Here is a 22,061-nt window from a genome sequence, read left to right as displayed (position 1 = left end):
TGCTCTGGGTGCTTCTGTAGCTCATTAACTGTAAACATGTTGCAAGCGGGATCAGTAATTTATTTGTGAAATTCCTACAGGGGGTGGAAGCCACACAGAGGACTGAAGTCAATCGTGTAATATATTTAGCAAATGGAAAAATAGAGAAGAGGAGGAGGAAGAAAATCCATTCCCTGGCCAGGAAGTTTATAGATGCTTTAGAGCCAGGGAACAGACAGCAGAGTTGGGTGTGGGGTTAAAAGGAGTTTTAATGGTTATTTTCCGTTTGGTGCAGATACCATGCTCAGTGAACACCCACTAAAAGTCTGCCATGAACTCGGATGGTAGGTGTGAAGGACTGGTGCAGTAGGAAGAGGAAAGATGATAAAAGAACCTGGTCCATATGTCACTGACAAGCCAGAGCCAGCTTCCAGCCCATACAGTTGTAGTGCTGTCCCCTTGAACACGGATTAAAAAAAATGCTGATTCACAAGAGTGAGGATCAAAAACAACAATTAAAAGATGCCAATTCCTGAAAGTGAGGCTCCAGAATGCAAAAGGCTGATTCAGGAGAGTGAGGGTATAAAGAGCTGATTCATTACAATGAGAATCCAGAACAAAACCCACCCCAAATCACTCAAAATTAGGTTCTGGAACAAACAACACTGATTCATTAAAGGAGGGTCCTGAATACAAAATGATGAATCACTTGGAATTGCCTTTGGTTCACTTGGAAGGCCAGAAGCCCCGAATAATGTCAGTTCCCCCCCTGCCCTTCCCTGCGAGGTATCTTGTCTCCTGTTTTGGCCTTTGCAGTCCCTGCACCTTGCTGCTGCCCCCCCAACAAATGGATTTGATACACAGACGTGGAACGGATGAGCGCTCTAAGCATCAGGTTCAAAATACCCCGACTGCCTGGAACCACAGCTCTGAATGCTTGCAGGACTGACTTAGCACTTCGTCCGTCGAGGGAAATAAGCTGAGTTCCAGGCAGTTTACCGTGTCTGTTGCTTTTGGATGACCGGGTGTGGCCATTAAAAATCCATGGCACCTTTTGCCTAGGACCCCTAGAACCTAGGAACCCAGCCATGGACTTGGACCTCACTGTGCCAGGGGCTGTACAAACACAGAAAACAGGAGTCTTTCCACTGACTTCAGGGAGAGCTAGTTCAGGCCCTATGGTGCTATATATTAAAGGCGGAATTTCTACATACCTCAGAGTCGTTGATTACTTTCAATGGGACGTATGTTCCTAAATTCTTTAGGTGCTTTTGAAAGTCCCACCCTGAAATCCCAGCTGTTAATGAGATTGTCTCCTGGAGAAAAGGTATATTTTGTACACAGCCCCACAAGGCTGCTGCAGTGGTGAGAGATGCCCAGATTAGGCAGGATGGCACTTTCCTGTTTGAAAGGGCTTGCTCAGAAGGATGAGATGTTTTCGTATCCTTTGTCTCTATAAATAATTCCATGTGTGGCCAGCATTACAGCAAAGCCTGCTTGCACTACAATAAGGCACGGACGAAATAGTTCCATTATTTCCCCGGCCTTGCAAGGGGATTATAACAGGAAGGAAGGAGAGGCTTGTGGATAATGCCCACGGCAGACACTTAGATGAGGAGTCTATCCCTGATGCTCCCGCAGACTGTCTGTGTGACTTGGCGAGTCTTTTTACCTCACTGACTCTCACAGTCAGAGCAGGGCAGGAAATTATTTTTGTTCCCATGAAAGAAATTGAAAAAGTTCTCTGAAGTTTTTGATTTAATCAGAAATGTTCACTGAAAAACCTAAAACCTGACCATGGAAATTTTACTTTCAGCAACTGGGAAAAAGATGCTGAAATCCGGTATTTCCATTTGGCCACAAAATTCCAAATGAAGGCTTTCAACCAGCTCTCCCCTGTTTTCCAATCTGGACAAGGGGCCTGGAAGCACCCATCTCTGGGAACTTCTGAGGCTTAACTCAGTTCTGCTAGAGATGAACACTGTGGAAATGACAACACCCAAATAAATAATTCAGCCATAAAAACTCCTTCCTTGTGTTAACTTCGTAAATGAGGTCACAGACTAGAGGAATGTTTCCTGTTTATCAATGATGCAAGAATCACTGCAGGCCTGTCATTTTAAAGCTGTATTTAGTACACTAATAGATTTTCAAGGCCAGAAGGGACCATTATGATCATCTAGTCTGCTCAAGGACAGAATCATCAAGGAAAATTTTCAGTCAGTCCCACATTTAAAACAAAACAACTGGATTCACTTGCTTTGATTTAAAAAAAAAAAAATAGAACCAGCTTCTCCCCCAAAAGTGATCTTTCCAAATGTCACTCTACTCATTATTGATTAATTTTAATAAATTAAATCTCCCCGTGGTAGGACTGGTCAAAAATTTTCCATCTGAACTGTTCTTCAAAGGAAGAATTGGGTTTTCCATTAACTGAATTTTTTCCATGAGAAGTGTCTGCTTTTGAAAGAAAATTTCCATTTTTTGTTGAAAAATCAAAACATTCAGGTTTGGCTAGTCTGCTGCAGTGCCTCATGGGATTTGTAGTTCAGCCACCTCATGTTCCCATTCTCCTCTATGGTTCCGGATCCCCAGTCGTACATCATCTCTCATGAGACACCATGACCAGGAACTCCCAGGATGCAATGGTGTCCCTCCCCATAAAGGCAGACAGTGGTGCATCCTGGAAGGTGTAGTCTGACTAGTCAGATGTACTCAGGCGCATGTGAGGCACCATAGCCACAGTCCCAAATAGAAATACTTCTGTTTTTTTGCCAGAAAGTTGCAATTTTTCATGGGGGAATAAAACCCCATTTTCCAACCAGCTCTACTCAGCTAATTTTTTTAAGGTTTAGCACACATATTAAGCACTTACTTTTCCAAAGATTCTTTTTGTAACAACAATAATCAACTCGCATCTAGGGTCTTTTATCCAGTGATCTCAAACCATTTTACAAAGGGGGGTAAATCTCCGCATTGTACGGATGGCGGAACTGAGGCCTAGAGGGGAAGGGACTTCCACGCGGGCACTCAACGGGTCAGTAGCAGAGCCAGAAATAGAACCCAGAGGTCCTGCGCCCCAGCCCAGTGATATGCCTGCTTGGGTCATGATGTCTCCTTTACTACAAATTTTCCCAAACATATAGTCTCAAAAAGGAGCTTTAAGGGTCCAAATGACAGTTACAAGTATATATAAACCTTCTTAAACTGGTGTAAGTTTAGTGTCCCTGAAACAGAAGGGTTAATAGCAGTGGTGAGTGTCAGGCCTATGACAGATGCAGTGGAACTGGCCAACAGCTCTGCCATGGCACTTCCCTTGCCACTTGCAATGGTGCCTGTTTCTCTGCTCCCTGGACTTGTATTGAGCAGAATTTGCCACAAGTCTTAAATCACATCAGACCTGGTTATGGTTTCCAGCACTGCAATTAAACACCTGCCCTGGCCTGTGTCAGCAGACTAGGGCTTGGGCTACAGGGCTGTTTACTTGAGCGAAGACCCAGAGGGACCCAGAGCCTGGGCTCCAGCCTGAGCCCGAATGGTCTACACCTCAATTAAACAGCCCCTGAGCTCAAGTCAGCTGATACAGCCCAGCTGTGGGGTTTTAATTGCAGTGTAGACATACCCCTAATCATCACCCGCTCCAGAGATCAACAGGGGAAAGGCCACACAGTGTTTCAGGCTGAACTCACCACAGATTGGGGGAGGCCCATTAGGGTTGCATGGGAGCATCTACCTGATTTTTATCTGAACCCTGGACAGCAGTTTGGATCTGACTGCGGGACCTAATTCCCCGCCGCAGACCTCCACCAAGTCTGCCTCACTTTTAGCAGGCGCCCACCCCTGGCCCTTCACCCAGGGGCTTCAGCTGATGGATTCCTCCCCCTGCCTCCACCAGAGCACCTGCCAGAGAAGGCCACCACTCTCTCATGCTGTGGATTCTCTTGAATGTGGGTGGTAGCCTGACCCACTCCACCACACGTGATACAAGGGGAGCCAGTCCCAGTTGTTCAGGTAGCCTAGGGTGCAGGGCACAGATCCAGGGCAAATTTTTTTCATAGAAGTAGGGGCACATGGCTGACTCTGCTACCTTCCCTGGCTCCAGGGTCTTGGGAGGAGGGTGATGGGTCTATCCTCATATCGAATCTCCTCTGCTCTTCAACAGCATCTCTCCAAAGGGAGACACATGCTGCTCCTTCTGTTCTCCTCCCCGGTTCTTGGAAGCATATGCAACAAGTGCCTGGGAGCAGGGGGTGGCTAAGCAGAAGCCAGTGAGTTAGGTCTGCAGTGGAGACTGCACGCTGATGTCTCAGCCTGGCCTGCTTGAATAGGCCTGTGGTCCTTACTGAAGGTACTAGGCTGAGCAGGGACTCCTGTTTTCCATAGGGCTTTATTCATTCTGCTTCCAGGAGGTAGCGTCTGCAGCCATTTCTGTAGCCAAGCAAGCCCAGGTCCTGTTTAATTTTTTATTATAGATATGCATGCTGAGTAATCAAATCTCATCTCACAGGGCATTAGCAGATTGCGGCAGGGGGTGGAAATGGTGTCCCTCCCTCTCTGTAAAGTACTGCACAACCAGCCTTAGGGGTTTTCTCCCCCTCCCAGTTCCTTTGAGTATCAGGACATCACAGAATACTACTGCAAGCACCTCCCATCCCAGCCAAAACGTCCACAGTCTTCAGCAGGAGTTCCTGCAGGCTCCTCCCGTGCAGGTCAGGCCCCCACCCAGGGCACTGGAGGAGATGGGCCAGTGCTCTGATCTGATACCACAAAACACCCACCATGATCAGACACTGAGCTGGGGAGCTTAGACCGTTCTTTGGAGTTGAAGACAGGAAAAGCACCACAGTTTGACTTTTATTTAACTAGAATGCTCCAGCATGCTGTAATTCAGCATCAAATACAGTGGTGTGAAAGGGTAGCACAGACATGTAGTGTAGAGATCAATACAACTCATGCTCTACAGCCAGCGTCGCATTAGTAAGCTAGGTATAAAAGCCACTGTATTACTGTTGGAAAACATACATCTGCAAACCCTCCACTCATCCCAGGGGGCATAAGCTAATTAGGGCTAATTCATAAGCAGAGAATACAAAATCCACCCATTTAAAAGCAGAGGGAAAAGCAAACTGCTCAACCAAGTTTAATCTTTCTGTTACACAGCATTCATGTTCTGGGCTCAAGGAAAATGCACACAGGCATTGGGAATGTGGCAGAAGTCAGGCAAACACGCAGGTACACATTGTCACAGGGGCCAGGCACACACACACACACACACACACACACACACACACACGGCTTGATCTTCCCCAACTGTAGGGGCATGATGTAACCACTGCTGAGAGGGAGTTAGTTGGGAACCCTGATCCCACAGGCAAGCTCCTTGGGGCAGGGACTTTTTGTGCTCGGTTTGTACACCACCTAGCACAATGGAGTCCTGGCCCATGACTAGAGTTCCTAGGCACTACTGCAATACAAAATAACAGGAGCACAACTGGGTAGGTGCCAAGTCACACCTGTCCCTAGCTGGAGGGAGGCCTGAAAGGGGAGCATCTGAGTTCCTCAGTAGCACGATGAAGGCCATGGTCATGCCTGCATCTCAAGACATTGCCAACTTCTGCCCACATGCCACCCTCTGCTCTTGTGTACTAGGGAGTGAGTGCACAGTGGCTCCTGCTGCAATACCACTCATTGCAAGGGACTATGCCGATCTCCACTTGGCTTGGCGAGCGGCACTCTTGTGACACTTGTGGTGTTCCACGCAAGGATTTGCAAGATCGATGGCTGAGAGGAGAGTCTATCCCCGTGCACTGAACAGAGACCTGGGGATGAAAGTCCACCTCACAGCAGCAAACCACCCCATGAAGCAGTTGCCATTTACTACCATTAACGAATCGCCAACAGTGCAAAGAGGTGCACTAGCAGCGCTATTCCCGACACCCCCATGCAGGTAGTCAGCACAAGCTATTTACATCCTGCTTAAATGGTGCCTAGGGCCTTGTGCGAGTCCTCCAGACTACAATGAATTTCACCCTGGGGCCAAATCCTGCTTCCACTAAGTCAACTGGAATTGCAAAGCTGCCACTGACCTCCTGAGGCCAGGATGTAGGCCTAGGTGAACACACCAAATGGGTCTGCACTGTTGACAGAAGACTTTCACTGTCATCTGCTCTGCTAAGCGCTTTTCTGGCGCCGAGTAAAATGGCTAAAGTTAAGCAACCTTGAGGAGGCACCTTAACTTCAGGATAAGAGTAAGAGAGGGGTGTGTGTGTGGTGTGTGTAAGGAAACTTGACTGAATTCAGCATAAGCCTGTTTAACCCAAGGCTGATCAACACCCCCTGAGGTTGAAATTCATCTCCGTGCAGAGGACCAGCTTGAATCCTAGCACTACCTTTCCTAAGTAGCACCTATCGAGTGGATAGAGCACGGGACTGGGACTCAGGAGATCTTGGTTCTATTCCCAGCCATGCCACTGGCCTTCTGGGTGATCCAGGCACAGAGAGAAATTACTTGCCCTCAGTTTCCCCATCTGCACAATGGGGATAACGATACCTCCTTCGTAAAGGACTTTGCAAAGTTCTATAGTTGAAAAGCGCGAAAAGAGGATAAATTAAATAGTACATATGCCTTGCACTGGCTCCCAGCAAAGGGGTGAATTTCACCCACAATGCATTGTTCCTTTACTTGTCCAAACCCCCTATTTCTCAGAAGGCTTTGGAGTTTTCTAAGAGAGGGAAATACTGAACGGGGATAACTAGACCTCACTATTTTCTTCCAACCATCATGAATACATACACACCTCCAAGGTAGCCAGGCTTTTCTCAGAGGATAGAATGAGGATTTATTTGACGCCTGCAAGGAAAACAACAAAGAACCCCACAGACGACACAAAGCATCCCACATAACATGATGCAGAACAAAAATTAAAGTTGGCTAAGTCCAGGTTAACAATTCTCCAAAACGTTGGTAGGTCCTTGGAAATCTAATGTAAACATCACATTTATAAAAATATAGCTATGATTCCAAAAATAAGCCACAACAGTTCTGGCAGCACATTGATTGAGTCAACTTTCTGGAATTACGACTCACCCTCAGTCACCCCATATTGAAAAGAATGGCCAAGAGGGGCGGAGGATATTCCGCACCTCCAAGGATGAGATTAGGCAGGCACGCCATATTCAGGCTTCCCAATGTGGCAAATTACAGGCAGGACTCCCGTTTTCATTAACGGGATCCAAGCACTGGGAATTTTGACCCATCCCCTGGGCAGCATGTTCGTATTTCCAGGGAGTTAAATGACAGGCAGTTCTCTTTCACCACCCTTTCGATGGCAAGCACACAAAGAAAAGGCACACAACACTCTATGCAAGATGAAGGCAACTAAAAGTTCGGCAACATGATTGGACTGTATTCTGTTAGCAAAGCTCCAAGCATCTGTCCTTGTGTTTATGAGCAAATCACATACACACATACACATACACACAGACACAAGTCATTGCGTTAGGAATGTGTTAGAAATATTTTGAGAGGCCCAGCAAAGGGCTGGCTTTGCAGCAATGGGAAATGTTGCTTTTAAACTGAAGTTCAAGGAGGCTTTGGCCTCCAGTGTTAATCAGTTGCTTTTCCTTTGGCCCATCTGATAACAAAGATGTCACACAAATCCCATGGTAATGCATTTCACTTACCTAATATTTACAATATATGCATATAGGGAAAAAGATTAAGACTAAACAAAATGGGGAATGGGGCACCGAGGGAAGAAGAACTCTCCCCTAAGAGCTAATATATTATTGAATAAGGCACTTGTTTATTGAGACCATTTTCAAAGGATCATTTGCAAATGGATTCCATCCAGCTCAGAGACCTTTTCTAAGCCTTTCAGGAGCAGATTCTGTTTCCAGTTACTCAGTGTAAAATTGGCATAACTCCACTGATAGCTATGGAGTTACTCTGGATTCACATCAACACGACTGAGAGCAGAATCCAGCACTAGTCTGCAGATCTGAACAAATACAAAACCTCCCTCATGTCTCCTTTGGAAGCTGAAGGCTTTTAGCACCTCACGGGATCTTTAGTAGAGGCTTTCAAAGCTGCTGCAGGGTTTTGGAGGCTCAATTCCCATAAAAACTAACGGAAATTGGGCATCCAAATCTCTCAGGCTGATTGGAAACATCTAAACATTGAGTAGCGGATTTTTAAGGAGAAACGGGAAACTGTAGCTTGTACTGCTTGGGCTGATATAGTACGAAATGGAAAGGAATTCGACTGCTCTGCCTACAGATTCCAGTACTTGTGACATGAGAAATAGATAAGAGGATGGAAGTCAGCACTACGACACACACTATGGCCAGGTCTACACTACAAAGTTTTGCCAGCATAGCTATGTTGATGGGGGTGTGAAACAAAAAACAAATCAACATCCCCCCAGCCAACATAGATATGTCAGCAAACCCCCCTAGTACAGCCACAACTAAGCAGGCATTAGAGTGCTTCTGTCAACGTAGCTAATGTCATTCAGCGAGGTGCTGTTACTGTGCCAACAGAAAAACTTCTGTCGCCACACGCTATGTCTACACTAGGGTGCTCTGGTCAGTACGGCTAGGCCAGCAAAGCATTTGTAGGGTAGACAAAGCCTCGTTCTCAGCAAGAAAAGACCCTCAACAGAACCTTTATCTTCCCCTCAACCAACTTCTTAGGGAAAGAAAATTCCACCTCTCTCTGCCTGCATGCTGAAGTAGAGAGAAGAGCTGTACACTTGGCTGTATACATGGGGAGTGGTCCTGCATGACTAAATAAAGGATAGACTACAAAATGCTTAATAGTCTTGTAAACTAACAGGTGACATGTTGCAGGAGAACAATTCACAAGCATGAGAAACTTGATCAGATTCGGATGTCAGCTATGTCAGAATAAATCAGGATTGATCCATCAATTTTAACGGAGTTACTCCCAAATCACACAAGTCATTCTTAGTATTCAGATTTAGAGTTATCCACCACCTGGCCACAGAACTGTAGCCAGAAGATTATTTACATTATAGGGGTTTGTCAATGGGGCGAGATTCAGTCAGGAGGGAGAGGGGCCTGCACATGTGGGGCCAGCACAAAACCTAGACACTGCATAAGTGGGACTTAAGTGGTGCCTATGTCTTGTGTTGGCTGTCTACATAAGAGTGACTATAACCGATGCAGTCTGAGCCAAAGCCCATTGAAGTCAGTGATTCCACTGGGCTTTCAATCAGGCCATTAGCAAGCAAGGATTATAGACAAGTGAGATGAACCAGTACTTTCAAACATGTAGACCCTATCATAAGAAAAACCTTTGGGGGTGAAGAAAATGAATTCTAATAGAACGATACCTCACCAGCTGAGTGGAGGTTCTGCTAATCAGATGCAGTGTCCAGCACTCACTCACTGTGGGCAGAGTTATCTAAAGCATTCTCTCGCTACAGAGAACTCAAGAGACAGTTTAGACCTTCAAGGGTTTTATGAACAAAAAGGGAGCCCTGGCCGCCAATTTCAATCTTCCGAGGCACAAAATAAAATAGATGAGACATTTCCCTTTGAGAAATAGAAATTCCAGAAAACTCATCAGGAGATGCCAGTTGATGCCCATTTCCAATTATGTCCCCTGCTCGGTAACAGGAAGATGGTGGTGGTGTACTGTGCATCTGATAAGAATGAAGAGGGCAGGGGAAAGAGCATCTTAAAGTGTTCTTCGCAGGGGGAAAAAAAATCAGCCTTTTCCGGGTACTGATCATTGGAGGATTCCCCCAAGCAAGGGCAGCGAATAGTTCTGCGGTTTGCAGCAAGGCAAATACTGGCAACTGTGCACAAAATAAAACGTTCCAATAGAGATGGGCAAAGCCCTGGAGGCAGTACAGGCTGAGTGCACAGATTTTCTGCAGTCATGGGGAGGAGGGAACTAAAAAAACCCAAAGATGATGGGGGGAAAAAAAAAAGATCTTTTCAAATAATAATAAAAATAATAATGAGGAGACCAAAAAAGATAATCCAGGCAGTTTGACAGCTGTTGCTGCTTAAGGCCATTGATTTCCCGTGGGATAGTTGGGCACCGTGGGATACTGTGGCAGACTGTTTCCAGAAAAGTTATTGTACTGAGCTTCCCTGCTCGGGGGGTCCCTCCATGAGCCACTGTTCCATTCATCCTGGGCTTTCTGAAAGCTTCCGCCAGCCCCTCGGTAAATTTTATGTACCTAGTAGGTAATCAAGAGAGCAAGGGAAGAATCAGCAACAAGCATCTAGTTTCCTTTCCAATAGGAGCTACGGTCACTTTGTTAATGCCCAATATACTACACACTTCCTAGTGCTGTCCCATGTATCTGGTAACATCTCTGTTCAAGTGTCCACATTCCAAAGGAACAAGGGTGCTATAAACAGAACAGTGCAGCAGATGGCAACAGAGAAGCAGCTAGATAAGATCTACATACAGTCTTTTAACCCACCGCAGCATTATGACTAACTCAGGTTGGGGAATTGCATAGTAATGATGTTAGAAGCAATTCATCCAAACTAGGTCAGTTTACCTAGAATTCAGCATTACTGAAATTGCTGCATCCCAGACTGGCAAAGCTTGGGTGCACGATAGGAGGATTATATAGCTGGGCATATAGAGGTGCAGGAGAAGGAGTGACTTTTTTCAGCCACCCTACCACACAGATGCCAACCAACGCATGACTGGAGTGGCACTATCCGTGATCTCAAAGGCGGCAGTATGCTCCCACATTCCAGAGGTAAACTGTCCTGATGGCAGCTGCTTTGGGGTAGAGAACATATTTTGCTGGACTTGTCAGCTTTGGCATCTTGTTGTGTAACAGATCTTACCCCTCTGGCTTTTCTCCTTCCATGAAGTGCAACACTGGTGAAGTCTCTCCTGTTGTATTGCCCATGACAGTGGCTCTCCAGTTTTATCCTTCTGCAGACCACTTTAAGGAGAAAGATTCATGGAAGGATCTCCCTCCCACCACCCCCGTCTGTCATTGTGTGGGTCTCAGCAGGTTTAATTCTCAGAATCAATGGCTGTTCATGGATTCATGCTGGGAGGGACACGGTTCCATTGCATGGAGAGAACCCTCAATCGCACTCTCAACCTTTCATCTAGATTTGTCCTGGAGGGGGGATCTGGCTTGGCAGGGGGACAGCCCCCACACTGTCTATACTCTCAACTTTCTAGGACGTGAGTGGTTACAGTGACCACTAAGCTGAGGATTCACTTTGCTTTGATGCACAGAATTGACAGATACTCCACGTCAGAAAGGCAACTGAAGCACTTACCCTTAGGAGATAGAAGGACATCGCAACCGCTGACATCGTAAACATTATGGCTGGAAACAGCATGAACACAGCAGCTGCAACACTGGTACTAAAAAAAGTAGTGGCTGCCAACCATCCACTGGAAGAAAGTGAAATACAGAGAAGTATCACTGTAGTTTGTTTTCACCGCCAACCTGAAAATATTTGCAGGTGAGTTGTAAAGTTCCAGGATATGAATGGAAAAGTAAGAACTAGGGCAAGAACCAGCTGCAGCACAGGTAAATATTTCCCCTGCACATCTCTGTTAATGCACCTCAAGTCCTGACCTGCAACATCCCCGGCTATTTGAATTCCAGGCCACTAGAGAAAGCCAGTTGAATGGTGAGGTTTTAGGAGGTAAACGAATGTCCATAAGGGAACCAAATTTATTTTCACTTGTGCAGAGGTAGTGTGGGGCCTAGTGGAATAAAGCTGGGGTTAAGAACCAGGAACTGGAGAGTCCTTGACCTAGCTCAGAGTCTCCATTTCCACAGGTCATCATACTGTGCCTCATGGGGCACTCTGAGGATTAGTGTTTAAACCCAACACTCTGTGTAGCACCTTCTTTTCTGTTATTCTAGCTTCAGCAGGATTTGCATCCAGGCTCTAAAGATGGCAGGTTAAATTACCAACCTTCTGTGACCTAAACCGGGAAGGTCAAGAACATAACCTCCAATTATTATTTAAGGATGAACCTTGGGACTCTAGCTCTGTAGACTGGAGATGAAGTGAAACTTATGTGCATGGGGAAGATGGTAAGAAAGGATAAGATGTCTTGACCGTCTCACTCACCCCCCAAAGCAGCTAGGTTAGAATCTTGCTGCAAACTCCCAGGTGGCTTCTCTGTTGCAATGGTGTGGTCATATGGAGGGGAAAATGGTTATTTATTGATAGGGACCTACTAAATTCATGATCCATTTTGGTCAATTTCACGGTCATAGGACTTTAAAAATAATAAATTTAATGATTTCAACTCTTTAAATTTGAAATTTCACGATATTGTAATTGTTGGGGTCCTGACTCAAAAAGGAGTTGTGGGGGTCACAAAGTTACTGTAAGTGTGTGTGTGGGGGGATTGCGGTACTGCGACCCTTACTTCTGCGCTGCTACTGGCGGTGGCAATTCCTTCAGAGCTGGGCAGCTGGAGAGTGGCAGCTGCTGGCTGGGAGCCCAGCTCTGAAGACAGGGCTGCTGCCAGCAGCAGCTTAGAATTAAGGGTGGTATGGTATAGTATTGCCACCCTTACTTCTGTGCTGCTGCTGGTGGGGCGCCGCCTTGAGAGCTGGGTAAGGATGGCAATATTGTGACCCCCCTAAAATAACCTTGCAACTCCCATGCAACTCCCTTTTGGGTCAGGACCCCCATTTGAGAAATGCTGGTCTCCCCTGTGAAATCTGTATAGTTTAGGATAAAAGCACACAGAAGACCAGATTTCATGGTCCATGATGCGTTTTTCATGGCCGTGAATTTGGTAGGGCCCTATTTATTGGGGTGGGGGAACATGTAGCCCTGAAAGAACAGAAAGATGAAAATCCTATGCAGGCTCAAATCATGTAACATTACCTTAGCAAGGCAAGAGGAGTGGAGAACATGCCCTCACTCCAACCAGGACCCTTTCTTTGTCCAACTCCTTTCCTTATCTCCCCCAACTCTCCCTCCCCACACATCAGCATTTAATGCATGGAAATGTGGAACACAAGCTGAATCTATGAGACAAAATCTCTGCAGCTAGATGGAGAGAAGACGTGGATTGAGTGCTCCACTCAAAGACCATGGGAGCATCCTGCTTACCATGTTCCCCAGCCGGAGATACCGATCGCTTGTATGACAGTCAGAATAAACTGGGCACCAAAGATGAAGAAAAAGGCCATGAAATTAAAAGAGCTGTCAGACCTGTGAAATGAGAGAGGATGTTAGGGAGACTGCATGGGGTTTATCACCTTGTACTGTACCAAGTTACTATGCCCCCACTCTCTCCATACACACTATCATGAAGCAATGGATCCCCACTCAGTCTCATACCTTGAAGATTAATATCCACCCCCTTTTCTCTAGGGCTGGAAGCATACAGGTTTCTGCATCATCATGACTTCATCTCCCTCAATAAACCTAGGTCCTGAAATTGATCTAACAAACTAATTACACGTATGATCACCTTCAGAGAGGCATGTTGTTTTCCACCAATACCTCAGCAGCCTCTTGTAGAGGAGAAGACACTTGCAGCATTATCCGGATCGCATGTCTAAACTCAATGCAGTTTGACACCTGTGCTTTTCATAATGCAACCCATCCATTTGTGAGCAGGCACAAGGCCCCGGGAACACATGGGTACGAGTGCTGGCAGCCAGACAGATCCTATATGTGCATTACATGCAATTATTGTGAACAAGAATCCTAGCTGGGAATATCTCAGGGGCTGTTTGTCATCAGTTTACACACCTGTGGTTAAGGGAGGTGAGCCATTGACAACCCAGCTCTGGGATGGATTAGGAAGAAAAATAGCTCTGGCAGCCACATACAGAGTGTATTTGAGCCTAACGAATGGGATGGAATGCTGCCTGGGGAAATAAGTGGCGTTCAGAGGCAATGCTGCTTTTTGTAACTCCACGGCATCTACGCCTTTGGGATGGATAGGTCAGGCAGGTGCCAAGCTACTGAACGAGATCAGTAGAGTTTATGTTTGTGGTCCAGGTATGCACGGTGGCTACCAAAACTAGGCGTGCTCAATGGCCTCTCCATCACTGGGGTTCAGCATAACTCTACCAGAGCTCTAGCTATACTGTACAGCAATAATAAAATAAAATAAAAATTTAGATGCAGATTCAGTAAAGCACTTAAGCACATGCTTAGAGTTAAGTACTTGCTTAAGTCCCACCGGTACATGCTTAAAATTTATGGTGTCATCAGATGCAGTGTCTTCATCTAGCAACACCACCCATATTAGTCAGCCATTCTTTGGCAAGGAATACTGTTATTTTAAACTGAAGGTTAGCTCTGGACCCACTCATACCTGATGACATATTTAATAGTGCAAATTATTTACATCAAATCCATTGAATCACAGAAACAGGGAGGGTCTGTGTTCTAGGCCAGATGTACAAACGTATTTAGGCACCTAAAGATGCAGAGAGGAGCTTTTTTAAATCCCCTAGGTGCCTAAGCAGGATAGGTACCTAACTCGCATTGAGTTAGGTTCCTAACTCCCCTTGAGTATGTAATTCCTCTTAGGGGCCTATCTGCATGTTTAAGCATCTAAATATGGTTGTAAATCTGGTACTTAATGGCGAGAGCAAAGAATGGGACTGACCTTGGGCAAGTTGGAAACCCTCAGGGCTTGATTCTCTCTTGCCCTGCACCTTATGCAGTCATTTACACCAGTGCAAAGTGCGTGTCAAGTTGCATGAATAGCTACACAAAGGGCAGGTCAATGGCAGATGTGGCCCGTTGTCTCCAATAGTATTATTACTTCCCAGGGGTGTTGTGAAAGAGACTAGATAGCCTGGGTTGAACAATGCTACAGAAGAGCAAAATGCTACCATCATGGCATTCTCCTTTCGAATACTGGATCCGAGTAGAACGTGTTTCCTGTGATAAACAGTCCATGGTTAAGGTAATTCTGTCTCAATACTGAAATCAAATCACAGTGAAAGGACAACGTTCCAGGCTGGACCTTTAAATGGACTCTCATGACAATGACCTGGCAATAGTAAAGAAATCTCAATTTGAAGGGGTGTATGGGAATCAGCTAGAGGAGTGTCAAGTATCAGGGGGTAGCCGTGTTAGTCTGTATCTACAAAAACAACAAGGAGTCTGGTGGCACCTTAGAGACTAACAGATTTATTTGGGCATAAGCTTTCGTGGGTAAAAACCTCACTTCTTCAGATGCATAGAGTGAAACGTAAGTGAGGTTTTACCCACAAAAACTTATGCCCAAATAAATCAGCTAGAGGAGTGGTTTTCAACCTGTGGTCTGTGGACCCCTGGGGATCTGCAGACTAGGTCTATGATTTCCAAAGGGGTACACACCTCCATTTGAAATAGTTTTAGGGATCCACAAATTAAAAAAAAAAAAAAGTGGAACACTACTGAGCTACAACATGTAGAAAAGGTGAATTCTCATCCACCTTTCCACTGGAAATTTGCCACCATTCTGCTCTCACGCCAAGGTTCTGCATCTAATTTAACTTTGGATGTGGACATATGGTGAATGTTTCACAAAAGCATCCACAGACTACGGTATCCCAATATCTACCATGGCTGTAACAGCCGGGAATAAGCATAGCAAGTGGGTCTAATGAATCTGGCTACAGTATTCCTTTCCCATAAAAATATTTCTCTGATTACACCGCTATTTTCTTTAAAGTCTCCTCCAAACTAATGTCAAACTAACTGCTCTGTGGCTTGCTGGTCTGTCCCTAGGGTATTGATTTTATATACAAGTATTTACACAGGGTAATCTCAAGGGCCTTTCAGCATTCGGTTGCACAAAACACATACAAACAGCATTAAAGAAATAATTAGAATCTGACTCCACAAAGCCCAGAGGAAAGCATTGTGGAGGAGTAATTTTTCCCAGACTTTGGAAGGGAAAGTGCTCTTTGAACAGAGTTCTACTAGTGACTTGGAAACCCCAGGGACTTTTGAATTAAGAAAGGGGAAGGGGAAAAAAACAAAACACAGCCCAGTAGAGTAACACTTCTCAGATTTCATTTTTCACTTCCTTTAAGAGTTTCATATGATTCAATTCCTTTGCTTTTCATATCCTTTTAGAAGTTATCCTCCTTTGAATTCTATAACATAATTAAACTTAGTTGCTATGGTTTTAATAATATCCACTACATTAGCACACATATTTGGTAGTATTTGAGGTGAGCATTTAGATGCAGATTCAGTAAAGCACTTAAGCACATGCTTAGAGTTAAGTACTTGCTTAAGTCCCACCGGTACATGCTTAAAATTTAGCATATGCTTGAGTGCCTTCTAGAATCAGGGCCTTAGTCTGTCTGCTTCTATTCTTGTCAGCTGTTTCCGCTTTCTTCTAAATTAACTTCTCTTACCATAGAATTTGATGGTTAGCCAATTAAAAAAATACATAGGTAGTGAAGGAGGGGAGAGGGTTGTCTAGGAAGCTGGAATGGCAGATTCCTGTCAGCTCTGCTAGTGACCTGCTGCATGACCTTGGGAAAATAGCTTCCCCTTTCCACGCCTCAGTTTCCCTATGCAAAATGGAGATTAAACTTAAGTCCCTCAAAGGGATGTTGTGAAGCTCAATGCACTAATGTTTGCAAAGTGCTTTGCAATTCCAGCAGGCACCAGAGACATGCAAATGATTATTAATAAAAAAATAAATGTAGGATGATTTTAAATATATTTGTGCCATTTGAGAAGAGCCCTGGTCTTTGTGGGTTACTTTTATTTAAATACCCGCTCCCAATATGAGTAACTAGATGCTGTGCCTAGAGACAAAAAGCAGAACAGCAAGCTATTTCTGTACAGTTTTCCCATAAAGAACTGAGAAACCAAAAATCTTAAACAAGCTTTTAGAAGAATGTCTCCCATACCATTAGCGATGTGAATGCTTAAGTAACCCTAGGGATATTTAATAATCACAATACATTAACAATTTTTAAAATATGGATTTCATGCTTGTGAAAGTGCAAAACCAATCAGTGCTGCGATGACCACGGAATAGGTCAAACTGTATGGTCATCAGCAATGCAAGATCTTGTTGCAAGCCCCCCTTCACCAACATGAATTAGCTCTGTTCTGAAGGAACCCTTTATGGGGACAAGAGAGAAGTGAAGTTTCTGTGGCCTGGACCTCTCTGCCAACAAGGGGTCAGTTTGTGTCAAGGGTGGCGTTTTGTGGGCATGGATACTTCTCACTAATCATCGTATTCTTCACTGTGCTCATACGTAGCTTGTAGACATAGCCTTCCCCACTACCTCCACCCTTTGTCCGTCTTGTCTATTTCAACTGTAAGCTCTTTGGGGCAGAGACTAGCTCTTAGTCCATATCCGTACAGCATTAGAACAATGGGATCCCTTTAGGCATTATCATAATACAAACAACAACAGGCCACCAAACAACAAACAGACAGCAGCAACTTTCAGTCGCTCTCCACCTTGGCTGGATTCAAACCAGCCACCCAGAGAGGAGAAGCCCTATAGCTTCATCTATAAGCTCCTGCGCTGGCCAAAAACTTTCTTAACCAAATATTGTTGTAACTGAATATTCCATTTACTTTCTCCTTAATCTTTGCCCTGACAGATAGAACAGCTTGCGGTTATGGTCTTCTTGATCAACATTTACTGAACGAACCTCCCAGAGGAAACCCTTTGATCAAAGGAAGAAGGTGAGTGTCTACTTACCGAAAGCCTTTGTATGCAGGCCGGAACCAGCATATGTAACTGCAGGGGCTGAAGAGAAAAAGCCAAAGGATGGCCAAGCCAAAATTAACGCCATAACCACCACCAATCCACCAGGCCAGGCAGCCAATTAGATTCACCACTAGTGTGATGCAGTAAACTATAAAGAGAGAACAGGAGAGGGGATAAGTAATGCTGTTTGCTGGCTTCAGAAAAAGAGGAAGCAAATGGGTTGTATTATAATACAAAGAGACCTTGTCATGGGAAGAATCGTTAGCACAATGAAATGATTGGGGTGGATGTTATCAACACGCGGACCATGAGGCAAGGCTGCTACTGTAACTTGGCAGAACTGCTCTAGGGATTGTCAGCTTTGGAATGGGGCAGATACCAGGAGAGGAAACAAGGGACTCATTTGGGAGCATAGGTTAGTGGAAGGAAAACTGGGTGGATAATTCTGCAAGTGAAGGGATCAGTGGAAGATCAGGACTTGGACCTCTATTGTTACAAAGTAAAACTGAGTGGACAGATTTTTAATTACACCAAGGTCCCTTAATGCCCCAAGAATGCTATAGAAGGGTCTTTAAAGGAGTGGAATCATCCCATTGAAAAAACACCCCCTGCACAAGTAGCTTCCCTGGCTAGCACATCGAGTCCAAGTAAGGGCTCTATGGGGGGTTTCCCGCACACCACACAGTTTCCCCATCATGCCAGGGGCTCTGGACACCCTATTCTCCTATACCAGGATCTCCCAATCGCCCTCCATGGCAGGGACTCTGTATCCCCCTATTTCCCCCAACTCCCATAACAGGATTCCACATCCCTCAATGCCAGGGTCTGCACATGTCCTCCCTCCCCCGCAACATTATTATTTTACTTCTTCCTGTCTGGGAGAAGCATCATTATTCAAGGTTTCAACTTGTTTAACTCTATTGGGAGGACGAGCAGAGATGTGATAGGGTGTTATGCTGGAATGTTTTAATCGCTTCCATCAAGTGGTTCTTCAATCTAAAGACAATTACAGAGGGGCTTGAAGCTGTGGCTATGCTAAACTGATTCCATTTCCCACCTTCTGGCATTCTGATTCCCTCCTGCAATATTAATGGAGTTCTGCCTATTGATACCTAGAAAATTCCCAGAAATTTTAGAATGGATCGGATGGAGCATTAAAAAGTTATATAGAATCGTAGGACTGGAAGGGACCTAGAGAGGTCATCTCTAGTCCAGTCCCCTACACTCATGGCAGGACTAAGTATTATCTAGACCATCCCTGGGCAATTCCATAACCTCCCTGGGCAATTAATTCCAATGCTTAACCACCCAAACAGAGATACTTATACCATTGAGTTGAGTGTCTTGCAAGTTCAGCCAATTATATGCCCCCTCCCAACCCACTCTGTACCAACAATCATACGGGGAAGATAAATAGCTGAATCTTTAATACGAGAGGTTTCTTTCTAACTGATTATTCAGGCATTTAAGTTAAATGGGGGTTAACATCCAAAAAAACAGTTTTAATTAAAAAAACCCTTCTCTCAGTTATGCAGGTTTCACTTCCATGATATAAGTGAACTGTAAGAGGTTAACAAAAGACTTGCTTTAAATGCCCTGGTTTGCATACGTCTTAAGATTTAGCAAAGGGAAAACTCACTTTTAAGTTAAAAATTAAATCCTATTTACAGGGAATAACTGGAGAGTCTAGAATTTTTAGTTTGATAACTTGCGGGCTATAAAAACAAGCAAATAATACAAACCCTTTAAACCAATGGTGCTTATAAAGCTGTGATGCAAAAGAGGTTTGTTATGTGATTTACACAGGCATTTGTTCTCCAGTAGTGGGAGCTCTGGTACAGGATTCCCCAAATCTCAATACACCTTTTGTTATTAAATGTTCAAATCCAATTAGAATAATGACCCCTCAGCCTTATAGTATATCTTTATTTTAAATACTGGTCTTCTCTTTCTCACTGTCTCCTCTATGGATCTGTTTCTCTCCCACACCCATCCCAGAAACCCAGCATGACCCAAACAGAAAACGTGCAGCAGATGGAAATCTAAAATGCAGAGTGGAAAGCCCAGGTCTGCTCAGACATACACGTGGCCCACTTGCCTAAATGGCTGGCACCTTTCCAATTTTCCACTAAATTGAATGAGGGACGCTTTGTTTAAAAATTAAAAATCACACACAAAGGCAGCTTTACAGCATGCAACATTTAACTAGTCAGTCTGGAGGAGACAAGCAGTTTCTCCAGGCAAGAAAATTAGAGCTTTTTTCAGCATCTCTGAATAACGAAAGAACAATGAAGTGACAGATCATCCTATTGTTTATACACACAGAAATCTCTCACGCACACACTGTACATTTGGAATAAAACCCATAGCATCAAGTGTGTATTGTGTCCCTCAGTGAGAAAGTTATTTCTGCAACTGGAAGGGAAGCTGGGATGACAGGTATTTTGGGAGGAAAGGGTTGGTAGGGCAAAGGGATTTTCTCATCTTCAAGAGCAGGGTTTCTCAAACTGGGGGTTCTGACCCCAAAGGGGAGGTTTGCAAGCCTATTGTAGGGGGGTTGTGAGAGTGGCAGCTGCTGACCTGGCACCCAGCTCTGAAGGCAGCACTGCCGCCAGCAGCAGCACAGAAGGAAGGATGGCATGGTGGGGGGCTGTCACTTTTATAGGGGAATCATCAGAGCCTGAAATATTTTCAAAGGGGGTGCCAGCAAAAAAAAGTTTGAGAACCCCTGTTCAAGAGCATTTCCCTGGCCCAGCCTTCCCTTTCTACAGGTCTGTCCATTGAGGTCTAATCTAATTTCATTCCACAGAGAGGAAAGCTTACTTTCCACTCCTGGTTTCAGAACTGTTCAGCTAGAGAGTGCAAGCTCAGTGGACGGTGAGATCCAACAGTCCCTTCTGTTCAAAATAGGATTCCCTATCAACTGTTGTCACCTACCACTCCACACTGGAACCCATATAGATTATCATCAAACAATTACAACCCATACTTGATGGGGATCACATCCTGAACCCCCTCTTCTGGCCTTCAAACAACCCCCAACCTCACCAAGCTCATCATTACAAACAAGCTCTGCACAAACCAGGACACACCGATGCAACGCAGCACCAACCCAACCATAACAGATGCAAAACTTGCAGACATATCTCCAAAATAATCAATGATGATGTTGTTCATCCTTCCAGTTCGAAGATGACCATGACATCACTGAGTGGTTTGGTTTCTGTGAACCCCTGAGTGGTTGATCAGGCCAATTTGAGCTTTGAACTGTCTGTGGCGCACTGAACAAGAGATGTCCCTATGGGTTAGTTGATTAACAGTGGACAAGCTGCTGTTGCAAGATTTACGCTGCTGGCGCTTCTGCTCTGCTCATAGACTGTAGCTCCAGTATGGATGACTTCGCTGGGTAGAACGATCATGAGCGAGATCTTCTCAACACACTGGGTCAACGTTGAAATGCCTCAAGGATAACTTGAGGGAGTTCTTGAAACGTTTCTTATAGCCTCCCTGAGAGCTCTCTCCTTTAGTTCATCATAAAAGATCTTCTTTGGCAGTTGCTCATCTGACATTCTGGTGACATGGCCCGCCCATCTCATCTGTGATTTCATCAACAGAGTATGAATGCTCGAAATACCTGCCCATATGAGAACCTCAGTATCTGGAGCCTTGTCTTGCATCTTAGCCTCATCAGTTTCCTCAGACAGCCCATGGGAAAGTGATTCAGCTTCAGAACGTGGCATCTGTACACCATCCAGATTTCGCATGCATACAAAGTTGACAACATGATGCTTTGTATACCTCCAGTTCTGTTTGTTGACTAAAGCCTCTGAACTCTCACACATTTACACAGTGATCAATACCCTCCCCAACACACCTTTCCAGATCCCTATCACAACATTTAGGCTATGTCTACACTGCACATCTTTGCGCTGTAAGGTTCGCAGTGTAGCCGCTCTTTATCGGCAGGAGAGCTCTCTCCTGCCGACAAAATAAAACCATACTTCTTTAACTTGCTGGCAAAGAATACTGTGGGAGACCATATTCAACTTCAAAACCTTTGCTAAAGTCAAGAAATAACACGTCCACTGCTTTCCCCTCATCCACAGAGCCAGTTATCTCATCATAGAAGGCAATTAGGTTAGTCAGGCATGACTTGCCCTTGGTGAATCCATGCTGACTGTTCCTGATCACTTTCCTCTCCTTTAAGTGCTTCAAAATTGATTCCTTGAGGACCTGCTCCATGATTTTTCCAGGGACTGAGGTGAGGCTGACCAGCCTGTAGTTCCCCAGATCCTCCTCCTTCCCTTTTTTAAAAATGGGCACTACATTAGCCTTTTTCCAGTCATCGGGGACCTCCCCCGATCGCCATGAGTTTTCAAAGATAATGGCCAA

The 22,061-nt window shown here is 44.9% G+C and overlaps 1 protein-coding gene across 3 annotated transcripts in view; it reads right to left on the bottom strand.

Moving 5' to 3' along the window:
• Positions 1-4,820: 4,820 nt before the first annotated feature.
• The window catches only part of SCAMP4 (secretory carrier membrane protein 4), a 35,190-nt gene continuing 17,949 nt past the window's right edge, over positions 4,821-22,061 (bottom strand). For all 3 annotated transcript variants that reach the window (XM_054013399.1, XM_054013398.1, XM_054013400.1), the window contains exons 4-7: positions 17,661-17,817; positions 13,081-13,182; positions 11,272-11,389; positions 4,821-10,193 (exon numbers count right to left, since the gene is read on the bottom strand). In XM_054013399.1, coding sequence (XP_053869374.1) covers positions 10,017-10,193; positions 11,272-11,389; positions 13,081-13,182; positions 17,661-17,817 — 554 coding nt within the window. In that variant the 3' untranslated portion in view covers positions 4,821-10,016. The remainder of the gene's footprint in view (positions 10,194-11,271; positions 11,390-13,080; positions 13,183-17,660; positions 17,818-22,061) is intronic.

The sequence above is a fragment of the Malaclemys terrapin genome, chromosome 24 (assembly GCF_027887155.1).
Source record: "Malaclemys terrapin pileata isolate rMalTer1 chromosome 24, rMalTer1.hap1, whole genome shotgun sequence".
Lineage (NCBI taxonomy): Eukaryota > Metazoa > Chordata > Testudines > Emydidae > Malaclemys > Malaclemys terrapin.
Note: the sequence above shows the minus strand (reverse complement) of the source record. Positions and strands in the feature narration are given on the sequence as shown.